This window comes from Nerophis ophidion, linkage group LG08 (genome assembly GCF_033978795.1).
Source record: "Nerophis ophidion isolate RoL-2023_Sa linkage group LG08, RoL_Noph_v1.0, whole genome shotgun sequence".
In the NCBI taxonomy this organism is placed as follows: domain Eukaryota; kingdom Metazoa; phylum Chordata; class Actinopteri; order Syngnathiformes; family Syngnathidae; genus Nerophis; species Nerophis ophidion.
Genome location: NC_084618.1, coordinates 13,820,565 through 13,838,415, shown reverse-complemented (window position 1 = coordinate 13,838,415; position 17,851 = coordinate 13,820,565). Strand labels below are relative to the sequence as shown.

Here is a 17,851-nt window from a genome sequence, read left to right as displayed (position 1 = left end):
GACATATGCTAACTGTTAGCTTGCTAATGTTAGCATTGTAGCATATTGATATTAGCATGTTTACTTTTCTAGCCAATTTTGCAGCCAAACACCTCAGAGTCATAATATGGTACTTGAAACATGCTAACTGTTAGCATTTTAACATTTGCATGTTTACTTTTCTAGCCAGTTTTGCAGCCAAACACTTCAGAGTCATATAACAGGGTTCTTGACAGATGCTAACTGTTAACATGTTCACAATAGCATTGTAGCATATTAACATTAGCATGCTAAATTTTTTTCCCAATTTTTCAGCCAAACACTTCAGAGTTATAAGACTTGGTGCTTGACACACGTTAACTGTTAACATGCTAACGGCATTCTAACTTTTTCGCCAACGTTACAGCCATCATATCAGTCATATAACACGTTACTTGACATATGCTAACTGTTAGCTTGCTAATGTTAACATTGTAGCATATTTACTTTTCTAGCCAATTTTGCAGCCAAACACCTCAGAGTCATAAAATGGTACTTGACGCATGCTAACTGTTAGCATTTTAACATTAGCATGTTTACTTTTCTAGCAAGTTTTGCAGCCAAACACCTCAGAGTCATATAACAGGGTTCTTGACACATGCTAACTATTAACATGTTCACATTAGCATTGTAGCATATAGCATAAATTTTTTTCCCAATTTTTCAGCCAAACACTTCTGAGTTATAAGACTTGGTGCTTGACACACGTTAACTGTTAACATGCTAACGGCATTCTAACTTTTTTGCCAACGTTACAGCCATCACATCAGAGTCATATATAACACGTTACTTGACATATGATAACTGTTAGCATGTTTACGTTAGCATTGTAACATATTAACATAAGCATGCTAATTTTGCAGCTTGTAAACATGATTAGCATGTTTACTTTTCTAGCCAATTTTGCAGCCAAACACCTCAGAGTCATAAAATGGTACTTGACACATGCTAACTGTTAGCATTTTAACAATAGCATGTTTACTTTTCTAGCCAGTTTTGCAGCCAAACACCTCAGAATCATATAACAGGGTTCTTGACACATGCTAACGGTTAACATGTTCACATTAGCATTGTAGCATATAGCATAAATTTTTTTCCCAATTTTTCAGCCAAACACTTCTGAGTTATAAGACTTGGTGCTTGACACACGTTAACTGTTAACATGCTAACGGCATTCTAACTTTTTCGCCAACGTTACAGCCATCACATCAGAGTCATATATAACACGTTACTTGACATATGATAACTGTTAGCATGTTTACGTTAGCATTGTAACATATTAACATAAGCATGCTAATTTTGCAGCTTGTAAACATGATTAGCATGTTTACTTTTCTAGCCAATTTTCAGGCCAAACACCTCAGAGTCATAACATGGTACTTGACACACGCTAACTGTTAGCATTTTAACATTAGCATGTTTACATTTTTTGCCAATTTTTTTGGTGTAATGTTCTTATTTTTGTCTTTGCACACATTTCATTAGTTTCCATAAATTCATTGACACATTTTTTTTTAACTTGTTCTTAAAAAAAAATATGTTTTTGTTAAAACCATACTGACTTAAAAGTATTTGTTGCTGTTTTTATTGCCAGGCGTCTACTTGCTGACCACCGGGGTTTACAACTTCAAGACTCAAAATGGAGCTGACAGGAAGCAGTTACAAGGGGACGACGCTAAATCGCAGGCGAGCAAAGGCTATCACAACAATCAGAGTGGGATTGACATCACCTGTGTTCCCGCCACAGGATGGAGGGAGAAGGGGAGTACACCTTCCCCTCGCAGACCAAGTACGTCGGGGAGATGAAAGACGGGATGTTCCACGGCAAAGGGGTGCTCCACTTCCTGAATGGAAGCAAATACGAGGCCACCTGGGAGAATGGCATCGCGATAGAGGTGTGTGTGTGTGTACTTAATACATCTGGCCCCTTTTAAAGCAATCACTCACTATTCTTCATCTACTTATTAGGTTTCACTTAAGCCTTTTCCTTTTGTAAAGACCGACCTCTCAATCACTGCAATCATGCTCGTCAATTCAGGCTAACCTCCTCCAACCTCCGGGGGAAAAAAGCTCCGAACTCCGCCGCTCCCAGTCTGTGGAACGCTCTCCCTGACCACCTGAGGGTACCACAGACTGTAAATGCCTTTAAAAAAGGCTTAAATATCCTTTTTTTAAAAATCTTTTTTTTTTGGGGGATGTATGTGTGCTAGTTCTAGCACACATACTTGTTGGGGGCAGCTTTTTGTGGTTTTAGCGTTGTTTTTTTTTTTTTTTTTAAATGCACTGTAGCACTTTGAGGTTGTTTGCTCAATGTAATTATTAAATAAAAATCAGTATGGATTTCGATCAAACAAGTCTACGAGCTTGGCCATCATGAACATTATTGAAGAGATTACAACTGCAGTTGATCAAAATAAATACACAATAGGAGTGTTTATTGATTTAAAGAAGGCATTTGACACTGTAGATCATCAAATTCTCATTTCTAAATTATATACTTATGGAGTCAGAGGAGTTGCACTGGACTGGTTAACCAGTTATTTACATCAACGACAGCAATATGTTGAGATCGATGATCATAGGTCAGAATGTATGAATATTGAATGTGGAATTCCACAAGGTTCGATTTTAGGACCCAAACTTTTTACTTTATATATAAATGATATTTGTGAGGTTTCGAAAATTTTACAGTGCGTATTATTCGCAGGCGATACAAATTTATACTGTTCAGGAGATGACTTGAACATTTTAGCCAATAATATTAAAGAGGAAATGGTTAAACTAAAATTGTGGTTTGATATAAATAAATTATCTTTAAATTTGGAAAAGACTAAGTATATGGTATTCGGTAATAAAAGAAAGATAGAAGTTAGTTTATCCATAAACAATGTGAAAATTGAGAAGGTGTCTGAAATCAGATTTCTTGGGGTCATTTTAGATGAAAAGTTGACATGGAAAGCTCATATAATGCATGTGAAAAATAAGGTATCTAAAAGCTTATTTATTTTGAACAAGGTTAAATATAGTTTTCCATACAACACAATGAGAATGTTATATTGCTAAATTATTCTACCTTATTTCAATTATTGTGCAGAAATATGGGGAAATACATATCATAGCAACATAATGCCTTTATTTCTTTCACAGAAAAGAGCAATTCATATCATTTTTAAAGTAGGATATAAAGACCATACAAATCCACTCTTCATTAGGTCAGGATTACTAAAACTAAAAGACATTGTAGAATTGAATACACTATTAATGATGTTCAAACCGAGAAATAAAGTTCTTCCGAAGGACATACAAAAGTTATTTGTGTTCACATCTGAAGATGAGAACCACAGAAGGCCGTATGATTTTAAACATCCAAGAGCGCGAACAAATTTGAAACAAATGTGCTTGTCTGTTGTTGGTGTGAAAGCATGGAATTCTCTAAACAAAGACTTAAAAAGCTGTAAGAATATATTTGTATTTAAAAAAGTTATAAAAAGAGAGAACTGAAATTATATCAAACTGAGTTTTGATTTAGATTGGACGTGTCATTGTGAAAGTGCTTAAAGGAAAATGGAAAAGTATGTTGGAGTTTGGGTGTTGGTGGAGGGAACAGTTATAATTCATCTAAAATACTGTAATTTGTGTTAAAAAAAAAAGGGGCAGATAAATATAAGAATATAATTCTTCCACCTGCTCCTTTCTGATCATGGAAATGTATAAGAAAGAAAACCAAAAAAAACAATGACAGTGTCAATTGTACGTGGCTTGTATATATGCATTTTCATGAAAGGAATAAAAATAAATGATGATGAATGTAAAGTGCTTTTAAAAATCAAACCTATCATTATTATTATTTTAAAGCCATGGCGACTATGAACTGCGACTAAACGGAGCCAAAACTCATGCAATCTTGCTATTCTCTATGCCAGGGGTGTCAAACTCAAATACAGAGTGGGCCAAAATTTAAAACTGAACAAAGCCGCGGGCCAAGGTTGAACAAATGAACCTTTTAATAGGGACCCGAACAAGTTTTGCATTGAATATTGAACGAGCAAGGCTTATATAACTTTATAGTGACATGCAAAATCGATTTTCAAATAATAATAATAATAATAATAATAATTTAAAAATATCAATATTAAATAAAAAAAAAAATAATAATTGAATGCCTCTTTCTTATTTGCAGCTTTCTGATGTAAATTTCAACATTAACTTGGCGGGGTTTGGTGGTAGCGGGGGGTGTATATTGTAGCATTCCCGGAAGAGTTAGTGCTGCAAGGGATCCGGGTATTTGTTCTGTTGTGTTTATGTCGTGTTACGGTGCGGATGTTCTCCCTAAATGTGTTTGTCATTCTTGTTCGGTGTGGGTTCACAGTGTGGCGCATATTTGTAACAGTGTTAAAGTTGTTTATACAAGGGATCCGGGTATTAGTTCTGTTGTGTTTATGTTGTGTTACGGTGCGGATGTTCTCCCTAAATGTGTTTGTCATTCTTGTTTGGTGTGGGTTCACAGTGTGGCGCATATTTGTAACAGTGTTAAAGTTGTTTGTACAAGCGATCCGGGTATTTGTTCGGTTGTGTTTATGTTGTGTTACGGTGCGGATGTTCTCCCTAAATGTGTTTGTCATCCTTGTTTGGTGTGGGTTCACAGTGTGGCGCATATTTGTTACAGTGTTAAAGTTGTTTATACAAGGGACCCGGGTATTTGTTCTGTTATGTTTATGTTGTGTTACGGTGCGGATGTTCTCCCTAAATGTGTTTGTCATTCTTGTTTGGTGTGGGTTCACAGTGTGGCGCATATTTGTACCAGTGTTAAAGTTGTTTATACAAGGGATCCGGGTATTTGTTCTGTTGTGTTTATGTTGTGTTACGGTGCGGATGTTCTCCCTAAATGTGTTTGTCATTCTTGTTTGGTGTGGGTTCACAGTGTGGTGCATATTTGTAACAGTGTTAAAGTTGTTTATACAAGGGATCCGGGTATTTGTTCCGTTGCGTTTATGTTGTGTTACGGTGCGGATGTTCTCCCTAAATGTGTTTGTCATTCTTGTTTGGTGTGGGTTCACATTGTGGCGCATATTTGTAACAGTGTTAAAGTTGTTTATACAAGGGATCCGGGTATTTGTTCTGTTGTGTTTATGTTGTGTTACGGTGCGGATGTTCTCCCTAAATGTGTTTGTCATCCTTGTTTGGTGTGGGTTCACAGTGTGGCGCATATTTGTTACAGTGTTAAAGTTGTTTATACAAGGCGGGTATTTGTTCTGTTGTGTTTATGTTGTGTTACGGTGCGGATGTTCTCCCTAAATGTTTTTGTCATTCTTGTTTGGTGTGGGTTCACAGTGTGGCGCATATTTGTTACAGTGTTAAAGTTGTTTATACGGCCACCCCCAGTTTGACCTGTATGGCGGTTGACCAAGTATGCGTGGCATTCACTTGTTTGTGTGTAAAGTCCGCATATAGTGTTTGACCGGCACAATGTTTGTATGGAGGAAAAGCGGACGGGAAGACAGGTTGTAGAGGACGTTGAATGCAATGCCTTTAAGGCACGTCCCCAATGATGTTGTTTGGGTGGAAATCGAGAGAAATTCGGGAGAATGGTTGCCCCGGGTGATTTTCGGCAGGGGCACTGAAATTCGGGAGTCTACCGGTAAAATTGGGAGGGTTGGTAAGTATGAGTATTAGCGGTGAATGCGGTGTTATAATACCAGCTCTAATGTTAATTTGATATTGCCTCAAGGGCCAAATTAAATTACACAGTGGGCCAAATTTGAGAGTTTGACACCCATGCTCTATGCCGACCACTGGCATGCTGTGATCACTTGTTGCTAGGCAGAACTCACAGGGCGTTGAATGCGAACTGCCCCATTGAGAACAATTTGCAAGCAAGGGAGATTTTAAGTCTTATTTAGGCGTATAATTTGTTTTGTCGCCTGTGATAGGCTGTTTTTTTTATTGATTTCATTAGCAAAGGGGTGTCCAAAATAATTACACAAAAAGATAGGGGGCTGGTCATAAATAATACAACGTTAAAAACAAACACAATAACACATTAGCACAAGTTTGGGGAGATTTTGACAAGGCGGGGGCCAAATGACATAATTCGCCGGAAAATGTACGACGCCCAAAAGCAGTGAAGTTGTCACGTTGTGTAAATGCTAAATAAAAAAAAGAATACAACAAATCCTTTTCAACTTATATTCAATTGAAAAGACTAAAAAGACAAGATCCTTCATGTTCACACAGAGAAACTTTGTTAATTTTTGCAAAAAAAAAAAAAAAAGCTCATTTAGAATTTGATGCCTGTAACATATTACAAAAAAGGCTGGCACAAGTGGCAAAAAAGACTGAAAAAGTTGAGGAATGCTCATCAATCAATCAATCAATCAATGTTTACTTATATAGCCCTAAATCACTAGTGTCTCAAAGGGCTGCACAAACCACCATGACATCCTCGGTAGGCCCACATAAGGGCAAGGAAAACTCACACCCAGTGGGACATCGGTGACAATAATGACCCAGTGGGACATCGGTGACAATAATGACCCAGTGGGACATCGGTGACAATAATGACTATGAGAACCTTGGACAGGAGGAAAGCAATGGATGTCGAGCGGGTCTAACATGATACTGTGAAAGTTCAATCCACAATGGATCCAACACAGTCGCGAGAGTCCAGTCCAAAGCGGATCCAACACAGCAGCGAGAGTCCCGTTCACAGCGGAGCCAGCAGGAAACCATCCCAAGCGGAGGCGGATCAGCAGCGCAGAGATGTCCCCAGCCAATACACAGGTGTGAAAGTTCAATCCACAATGGATCCAACACAGTCGCGAGAGTCCAGTCCAAAGCGGATCCAACACAGCAGCGAGAGTCCCGTTCACAGCGGAGGCAGCAGGAAACCATCCCAAGCGGAGGCGGATCAGCAGCGCAGAGATGTCCCCAGCCGATACACAGGTGTGAAAGTTCAATCCACAATGGATCCAACACAGTCGCGAGAGTCCAGTCCAAAGCGGATCCAACACAGCAGCGAGAGTCCCGTTCACAGCGGAGCCAGCAGGAAACCATCCCAAGCGGAGGCGGATCAGCAGCGCAGAGATGTCCCCAGCCGATACACAGGTGTGAAAGTTCAATCCACAATGGATCCAACACAGTCGCGAGAGTCCAGTCCAAAGCGGATCCAACACAGCAGCGAGAGTCCCGTTCACAGCGGAGGCAGCAGGAAACCATCCCAAGCGGAGGCGGATCAGCAGCGCAGAGATGTCCCCAGCCGATACACAGGTGTGAAAGTTCAATCCACAATGGATCCAACACAGTCGCGAGAGTCCAGTCCAAAGCGGATCCAACACAGCAGCGAGAGTCCCGTTCACAGCGGAGCCAGCAGGAAACCATCCCAAGCGGAGGCGGATCAGCAGCGCAGAGATGTCCCCAGCCGATACACAGGTGTGAAAGTTCAATCCACAATGGATCCAACACAGTCGCGAGAGTCCAGTCCAAAGCGGATCCAACACAGCAGCGAGAGTACCGTTCACAGCGGAGCCAGCAGGAAACCATCCCAAGCGGAGGCGGATCAGCAGCGCAGAGATGTCCCCAGCCGATACACAGGTGAACAGGTGGGTGCCATGATTGGCTATGAAAGCAGCTTCCATGAAATGCTCACTCATTCACAAACAAGGACAGGGCGAGGGGTCACCACTTTGTCAACAAATGCCTGAGCAAATTGTTGAAGAACAACATTTCTCAAGCAGCTACTGCAAGGAATTTAGGAATTTCACCATTTAAGCACTGTAATATCATTAAAAAGTTGAGAGAATGTGGAGAAATCACTGCACGTACGCCATGATATTACGCACCTTGGATCCCTCGGGCGCTACTGCGTTGAAAAGCCATATCGGTGTGTAAAGGATATCACCACATGGGCTCAGGAACACCTCAGAAAACCAATGTCAGTAACTACAGTCGGTCGCTACATCCGTAAGTGCAAGTTAAAACTCTACTATGCGAAGCCGAAGCCATTTATCAACAACACCCAGAAACGCTTCGCTGGTTTTGTAGTCAGCATGTGTGATGGTATGGGGGTGTATTAGTGATTGTTGTAGGGTGAAAGTGTTCTAGACAGCATGTGTGATGGTATGGGGGTGTATTAGTGATTGTTGTAGGGCAGGGGTCGGGAACCTTTTTGGCTGAGGGAGCCATGAAAGCCAAATATTTCAAAATGTATTTCAGTGAGAGCCATATCATATTTTTTTAACACTGAATACAACTAAATGTGTGCATTTTTAAGTAAGACCAACATTTTTAGAGTATAATAAGACTTGTATTCTTTTTAATAACATTGTTATTCTGAAGCTAACCAATAATAAATAAAATGTCATGTCTGTTGATCATGTTTTTGTTTGGCCATGTGCTGTTTGTCCTTTGGACTCTTTAAGTTCCTGTTTTTTTTGTCTGGTTTCCTTGGTTACTCATTTTGTCCACCTGTCTCTGGTGGACAAAACCCCTGCTCACCTGCTTCCCGAGCACTAATCAGAGGCAGTATCTAAGCTCGTCTTTGCCAGTCAGTCGCCCAATGTGATCTTTTCTTGCTCTGTGTTGACTTGTTTCATGCCTTGCCATAGTTTCGTGCTTCATGCCATGCCAAGTAAGTTTTGTTTGATTTATGTTCTTAATCTGTTTATGCGTTAGCTTTGTTCTTTAGCCCAAGTTGTGCCTCCACTGTGAGAGATTTTTTGTTTGTATCTTTTTTTAGTTGAAATGAAATCATGTTTTTACCTAAATGCAATGTCCCGAGTAGTCCGTCTGCCTTCCTGGGGGAACGACCCTGCAGCGAGCTGCGACCCCCCCTATCGTGACATAAAATACTTCTTACCATTGAACAGGTGCGGTAGTAAACGGATGGATGGATTTAAATGCATGAGAATGTTTTATATTTTATTTTTAGCACTAAATTCCACCAGCGAAATTATTCATAATTATCGTGTTAATGTCAGCTAAGATTTATGTGAGAGCCAGAGGAAGTCAGCAAAAGAGCCACATCTGGCTCTAGAGCCATAGGGTCCCTACCCCTGTTGTAGGGTGAAAGTGTTCTAGGCAGCATGTGTGATGGTATGGGGGTGTATTAGTGCCCAAGGCATGGCTAACTTACACATCTGGGAAGGCACCATTAATGCTGAAAGGTACATAGAGCTTTCGGAGCAACATATGTTGCCAGCCGAGCAACGTTATCACGGACGCCCCTGCTTATTTCAGCAAGACGATGCCGAACCAGGTGTTATGACAGTGTGGCTTCATAGTAAAAGAGCGCGGGTACCAGACTGGCCTGCCCTGTAGTCCAGACCTTGAAAACATGTGAAGGCTGAAATATGAGGCAGGAGACTGTTGAACAAGTTAAGCAAAAAATGTGTCTCCTCAGTTCCCAAAACTTTACTGGGTGTTGTTCAAAGGGCCCTTGGCCTCAGTCTGCACCCCCACTCCAGGGCCTAGGCTAAGACCGATTTTTTAAATTTTATTTTAATCTTCTCTTTTTTTCTCCCCCATCCCCCTTGTTTACCTGTATGTCATCTTTTTTGTAAGGGGCGCTGGAAGCCGGCAGACCCGTCATCAATCCTGTTCTGTCTCCCTGTAATGTTTGTCTGATCTTGAATGGGATTGTGCTGAAAATTGTAATTTTCCTGAAGGAACCCTCCTGACGGAATAGATAAAGTACTATCCATCTATCCATCTATCTAATCCTCATCCTCCCATTAAAAGGGCTCGTTCACCTTCGCTGACGGCCTGCCCTACCAGGAGAAGGACTGGGACTACTGTGACGGCCAGGATCGACGCTTCTACACGGAGCGGTGCCACGGACTCCGACCCGCAGGTTGCCGTCAAACCATGTCGGCCGGTCCGGCTCCACCGCCGTAGTCACCCGGTTTGTGTCGATTCAGGTGAATCCCAGCTCACAGACCTGCATCCGCCGCGCGACATTCCCGGCGGCTGCTACGACTGCGGGGACGGGTTCTACGAGCCCACCACCAGGACCATCACCTCCTACGACGGAACCTTCCTGAGAACGACAGGTGAGAGAAGACGTGTTGATGTCTCCTGTCCATCATGTCAAAATGTAACACTCATCACTAGCATTTTTTATTTGTTTAAAAACTAAAATTCCAGGAATTTTCCTACTTCTTAACCCTAGGGCAGGCGCCCACTAAAAAAAAAACAGCTCTAGAGCAGGGGTCACCAAAAATATTATCCAGAACTTCTCTCTCCGTAAAAATTTTTTTCATTTTTGCATGCTGGAAATTGGAAATGTGCACTCTGCAAGTCAACAACTCTATACTGAATTGACCTCAAATGTCTGGACATTTGTTTGTTTTTGTACTGGATAACAAGGTAAAATGAGAATAAATCAATGTTTACTTATATAGCCCTAAATCACTAGTGTCTCAAAGGGCTGCAAAAACCACTAAGACATCCTCGGTAGGCCCACATAAGGGCAAGGAAAACTCACACCCAGTGGGACGTCGGTGACAATGATGACTATGAGAACCTTGGAGAGGAGGAAAGCAATGGATGTCGAGCGGGTCTAACATGATACTGTAAAAGTTCAATCCATAATGGATCCAACACAGTCGCGAGAGTCCAGTCCAAAGCGGATCCAACACAGCAGCGAGAGTCCCGTTCACAGCGGAGCCAGCAGGAAACCATCCCAAGCGGAGGCGGATCAGCAGCGCAGAGATGTCCCCAGCCGATACACAGGCGAGCGGTACATGGCCACCGGATTGGACCGGACCCCCTCCACAAGGGAGAGTGGGACATAGAAGAAAAAGAAAAGAAACGGCAGATCAACTGGTCTAAAAAGGGAGACTATTTAAAGGCTAGAGTATACAAATGAGTTCTAAGGTGAGTATACAAATGAGTTCTAAGGTGAGACTTAAATGCTTCTACTGTCTCAAAGGGCTGCACAAACCACTACGACATCCTCGGTAGGCCCACATAAGGGCAAGGAAAACTCACACCCAGTGGGACGTCGGTGACAATGATGACTATGAGAACCTTGGAGAGGAGGAAAGCAATGGATGTCGAGCGGGTCTAACATGATACTGTGAAAGTTCAATCCATAATGGATCCAACACAGTCGCGAGAGTCCAGTCCAAAGCGGATCCAACACGGCAGCGAGAGTCCCGTTCACAGCGGAGCCAGCAGGAAACCATCCCAAGCGGAGGCGGATCAGCAGCGCAGAGATGTCCCCAGCCGATACACAGGCGAGCGGTACATGGCCACCGGATCGGACCGGACCCCCTCCACACGGGAGAGTGGGACATAGAAGAAAAAGAAAAGAAACGGCAGATCAACTGGTCTAAAAAGGGAGTCTATTTAAAGGCTAGAGTATACAAATGAGTTCTAAGGTGAGTATACAAATGAGTTCTAAGGTGATACTTAAATGCTTCTACTGTCTCAAAGGGCTGCACAAACCACTACGACATCCTCGGTAGGCCCACATAAGGGCAAGGAAAACTCACACCCAGTGGGACGTCGGTGACAATGATGACTATGAGAACCTTGGAGAGGAGGAAAGCAATGGATGTCGAGCGGGTCCAACATGATACTGTGAAAGTTCAATCCATAATGGATCCAACACAGTCGCGAGAGTCCAGTCCAAAGCGGATCCAACACGGCAGCGAGAGTCCCGTTCACAGCGGAGCCAGCAGGAAACCATCCCAAGCGGAGGCGGATCAGCAGCGCAGAGATGTCCCCAGCCGATAGACAGGCGAGCGGTACATGGCCACCGGATCGGACCGGACCCCCTCCACAAGGGAGAGTGGGACATAGAAGAAAAAGAAAAGAAACGGCAGATCAACTGGTCTAAAAACGGAGTCTATTTAAAGGCTAGAGTATACAAATGAGTTTTAAGGTGGGACTTAAATGCTTCTACTGAGGTGGCATCTCGAACTGTTACCGGGAGGGCATTCCAGAGTACTGGAGCCCGAAATGAAAACGCTCTATAGCCCGCAGACTTGTTTTGGGCTTTGGGAATCACTAATAAGCCGGAGTCCTTTGAACGCAGATTTCTTGCCGGGACATATGGTACAATACAATCGGCAAGATAGGATGGAGCTAGACCCTAAATCCCCTAAAGCTCACATGATTGGGAGAGGAGCTGGCCGTCAGTGTGTTCAGTTTTGGCTCTACTTATTGCTTTATGGTCTTATTTTTATAACTGGGTCGAAACCGACCCTAACAACACCAAGGTCATAATTTCAACCAGAGCATTTTATAATTTAGTGAAACAAAAAAAAAAATAGTTGTATTTTGTTGAAATAGAGGTTCCTGACAAAGTCAAAAAGCCTTGATGCATAAAAATAAATGTATGTGGTTCTTTTATGCATTTAAAAACTAAAACGGGTCTAACACAAGACAAAGGTTAAATAAATTCATTTATTTTTTTTACTTTGCTGCTTATAACTTTCAGAAAGACAATTTTACAGAAAAAATACAATCTTAAAAATGATTTTAGGATTTTTAAACACATATACCTTTTTACCTTTTAAATTCCTTCCTCTTCTTTCCTGACAATTTAAATCAATGTTCAAGTAAATGAATTTTTTTTATTGTAAAGAATAATAAATACATTTTAATTTAATTCTTCATTTCAGCTTCTGTTTTTTCGACGAAGATAATTTGTGATATATTTCTTCAAATTTACGATTAAAATTCAAAAAAAATTTTCTGGCAAATCTAGAAAATCTGTAGAATCAAATTTAAATCTTATTTCAAAGTCTTTTGAATTTCTTTTAAAATTGTTGTTCTGGAAAAATCAAGAAGAAATAATGATTTGTGTTTGTTAGAAATATAGCTTGGTCCAATTTGTTATATATTCTAACAAAGTGCAGATTTGATTTTAACCTATTTAAAACGTGTCATCAAAATTCTAAAAATTAATCTTAATCAGGAAAAATGACTAATGAGGTTCCATAAATTCTTCTTTGAATTTTTTCAAAAAGAGCTAGTTTTTCCTCTTCTTTTTTTCCAGTTGAATTTTAAAAGAGATAAACTTTTTCAAAATTTAATTTTCATTTTTTCCGTGTTTTCTCCTCTTTTAAACCGTTCAATTAAGTGTTTTTTTCATCATTTATTCTCTACAAAAAACCTTTTGTAAAAAGAAAAAAATGTGTTTAAGTGTGTATCAAACTGGTAGCCCTTCGCATTAATCAGTACCCAAGAAGTAGCTCTTGCTTTCAAAAAGGTTGGTGACCCCTGATCTGGAGATTTAAGCATTTAAAAAAATATATATATATATTTTAAACATTTTTATGACTGAGGCCCTTTTGGGTCCCCGAGACCAAACTTGAGGGGAGCCTTAAAGGTTTAAAATAAAAACTATATACCTTATTGGTTTTGAAAATGGAAAAATATCAAAATGGGGCCCGCATGTTTTTACTTTTTGGTGTTTGGCCCTCAGTGGAAAACATTTGGACAACCTGCCCTGACTAAAAATCACATTTCTTAATGGGATTCCCACACATGACGACAACAACAATGTGTAATTGTCATAAAAATAATGAAATAATAATACTTGAAATAAAAAATTAAAACTGATGAAAAACAAATTGACATGCGATTATGTTTTGCTAAAATAAACCAACAAATTGGTCGTAAATGAGCATCTTAACTAAACCGTCGCTAAAATCACAGTGCAAATAAAAAAATATCTGAACCACTTTAGTCATAATTTTTGCACTTAGGAATATATTATAAAAATTAAATATTTTCGATAAACATGAGTGTTATTATTTCTTAAATTACAAAATATTGCTTTCTTTGACCAACACATACAAATAAAAAAATGTCTATATATATTTTTTTATTATTATTATTATTTTGTATTTTTTATTTTTTATTTAATGTAATTTTTTATCAAATAAAACTAAAATAATATTACAGAAATTATAAAATATAATTAAACCTTAGAGTTGTAATAAAAATAATGAAATCATAATTGTCAATATAATAAAAAGATCAGATGTATTAGTATTCTGTTTATATTAATGTGATTCCCACAAATGACAACAACAACAACATGTAATTGTCATAAAAAATAATCAAATAATAATACTAATGAAAAAAAAACTAAAAACAAATTGACATGCAATTATGTGTTGCTAAAATAAATAAACACCCATCCATCCATTTTCTACCGCTTATTCCCTTTTTGGGGTGGCGGGGGGTGCTAGCACCTACCTCAGCTACAATCGGGCAGAAGGCGGTTTACACCCTGGACAAGTCGCCACCTCATCACAGGGCCAACACAGATAGACAGACAACATTCACACTCACATTCACACACTAGGGCCAATTTAGTGTTGCCAATCAACCTATCCCCAGGTGCATGTCTTTGGAGGTGGGAGGGGCCTATCCCCAGGTGCATGTCTTTGGAGGCGGGAGGAAGCCTGAGTACCCGGAGGGAACCCACGCATTCACGGGGAGAACTTACTAGACTGTCACTAAAATCAATGTGCAAATGAAAAAACATCTGAACCACTTGAGTCATAATTTTTGCACGTAGGAATGTATTAAAAAAAGTACTTTCGATAAACAAAATGTTATCATTTCTTAAAATTGCAAAATATTTTAATTTGCTTTCCTTGACCAACACATACAAATAAAACAATTGTATATATATATATATGTATTAGGGCTGGGCAACGATTCAAAATTTTAATCGAAGTTAATCGCACTATTTCTCCGATTAATCCCGATTAACTGCATTGTATACGCAAAGTCCAATAATGAATTCAAAAGTAGTGTGTAGTGCACCTTTATTGGAATATTCTCCCACATGAACAAAAGCGCCAAAACATTTGTTGTGCAAACACAATTTAAATCAGTCCTTGTTAAACAGTAGCAGTTAAATAGCATATTTTATGAAAATCAACTCAAAAAATGTAAATACAAACATTTAAGATTATTGCCACTGCCAGGGTATTTAAGTTATCCTGTTTGTTATGGAAAATAAATATAATCTACATACAAATCTCTGAGCCACAATCATAACATCCGAACAGGCAATTTCTGAGGTGACAGCAGAAACATTTTTTTTTATCAGGAATCTTATGTTTAAAAAAACTATATTATAGGTAGTGGGCTGTTTTAGGGAATTTTTGATCAAATTATCCGTAGTAGCAATATTAATAATGTTGTGTTTATTCTGCGTAGTGCACTTAAAATAATTATGACCATATCTAGGAATTGATATGATGGGAATTTTCCGATTGTTTGCTTGGTGCTTTGATAAACTGAACGCATCATATACATGGTACTATATTGTGATGTTATGAGCCAGGGAAAAAAGTACTACCCTACCCAGCATGCAACAGGAGTGACGAGCATGCGCGGTAGCCCGGTATAGGTTGTGTGTCGCCATGACGGCATCTTGTATGTTGTGATATGCACGCTCTGAAAGCAAACATTAAGAACTCAGCCAACACTCCTCGTCTGCGTTATTCATAAATAGACAGACAACACATATACTCCGCTGCTTCACAGGCCGCTGGATGTAGCCGGCAAAGTATTCCCATGCTAGCTAGCCGGTCTAGCAAGCACGCATCATTCAGTCCAAAACGGCCCGATCTATCCACATTCAGAATTGTCTGGCGGTCGTAAGTGATCCCGGAGTGACCACGCTGTAAGCCAGCCATGAAATTTGCAGAATTGTCCGGTATTTTTTCCAAATGTTCCATCTTTACCAAGAGCCCCTCCACGCCGAAGTACATCCGGGAGATGCCATCTTGTTAAGAAAAGGCGTTAACAAAATAAAAGCATGTAAACAACATACGCAAATGTGCGATAAAATAATTGTCGGCGTTAATAAATTGATGAGTTAACGCGTAATTAACGCATTAATTTGCCCACCCCTAATATATATATATATATATATATATATATATATATATATATATATATATATATATATATGTATATATATATTTTTTTTTTTAATTGAATTTGATTTATTATTTTTGTATTTATTTATTTATTTATTCATTTTTTAAATCAAATATATATATATGTATATATATATATAATTTTTATTTTTTTCATAATTTTATTTTATTTTTATTATTTTTGTATTTATTTATTTATTCATTTTTTAAATCAAGTATATATATATATATATATATATATATATATATATACATTATATATATATATATATATATATATATATATATATATATATATATATATATATATATATATATATATATATATATATATATATATATATATATATATATGTGTATATATATGTATATATACACAATGGTTAGAGTGTCCGCCCTGAGATGGGTAGGTTGTGAGTTCAAACCCCGGCCGAGTCATACTAAAGACTATAAAAATGGAAACCACCATTACCTCTCTGCTTGGCACTCATTATCAAGGGATGGAATTGGGCGTTAAATCACCAAAAATTATTCCAGGGTGCGGCCACAGCTGCTGCCCACTGCTCCCCTCACCTCCCAGGGGGTGATCAAGGGTGATGGGTCAAATGCAGAGAATAATTTTGCCACACCTAGTGTGACAATCATTGCTACTTTGACTTTAACTTTAGCTCTATATCCATCCATCCATCCATCCATTTTCTACCGCTTATTCCCTTTTGGGGTCGCGGGGGGCGCTGGCGCCTATCTCAGCTACAATCGGGCGGAAGGCGGGGTACACCCTGGACAAGTCGCCACTTCATCGCAGGGCCAACACAGATAGACAGACAACATTCACACTCACATTCACACACTAGGGCCAATTTAGTGTTGCCAATCAACCTATCCCCAGGTGCATGTCTTTGGAAGTGGGAGGAAGCCGGAGTACCCGGAGGGAACCCACGCATTCACGGGGAGAACATGCAAACTCCAATTATACATATATATATACACATTTTATTTATTGTTTTTTTTTTAAGTTAGCATTATTTATTATTTTTATTCATTTAATTTGTTTTTTTTTTATCAAGCAGAAATAAAATAATATTACAGAAATGATTAAATATAATCAAACCATAGAGGTGTCATAAAAATAATGAAATCGTGATTGTCAATATAATAAAAAGGTCAGATGTACGCACCGAAAAGGGACCTAAGATGGAACCCTGCGGAACTCCCACTACTCAAATGCGACCTTTGATCTTTACACGCAGAGCGAGTGGATTTTGGAACAATGTTGCACTTCTAGCAGCAAGTGTGTGTGTGTGTGTGCACACACACACACACACACTCTCTCTAATGTAGGGGAGGATGCTCCTGTATCCTGCAGGGATTTATTCTGCAAGCCAAGGAAGTGTCGGGGGGCATTTAAAGAGGGGATTTATTGCCTCACGTCTTCCCGTCCGGCAGGATGCAATGATCATGGAAGACAGGGTCTGCCCCCCCCCCCCCTCCCCGTTATCTAATCTGCTTTTAGGGACCGTAAAGGAGCTTCTGTACGTAAGACAAGATAAAAGTCAGCTTGTTTGATTTGAAAGATCTGACATGACTTTCACATCCATCTGCAGATGTGTATGTCGTGCTCCTTAGTTACCGATGCTAACGCCGACAAAACACGCCTCGCTGGCCCGGCGCCAAGATGCAGAACAATAGTGGATATTCCCCAAGTGGTCAGGTATTATTTTGGGCGCCAGGGGCCACACATAGTGTGTGTGTCTGCAGTGACACTTCTTCACACAGAACAAACAGGTCATCTCTATCATGCCTATACGTTTTAGCCTGGGACCTTTCTCGCTTCCTGTAATTCAGGGGTTCTCCATTTTTCCACTACAGACGGATCCGGGGCCCACTGTAATATCCACACTGAATAGTCATCTTACTTT

The 17,851-nt window shown here is 39.6% G+C and overlaps 1 protein-coding gene across 1 annotated transcript in view; it reads left to right on the top strand.

The window, feature by feature from the left end:
- Positions 1-1,641: 1,641 nt before the first annotated feature.
- morn5 (MORN repeat containing 5) overlaps positions 1,642-17,851 on the top strand; it is a 33,194-nt gene continuing 16,984 nt past the window's right edge. Inside the window, exons 1-3 of the mRNA XM_061907310.1 lie at positions 1,642-1,913; positions 9,754-9,865; positions 9,933-10,064. Coding sequence (XP_061763294.1) covers positions 1,767-1,913; positions 9,754-9,865; positions 9,933-10,064 — 391 coding nt within the window. The 5' untranslated portion in view covers positions 1,642-1,766. The remainder of the gene's footprint in view (positions 1,914-9,753; positions 9,866-9,932; positions 10,065-17,851) is intronic.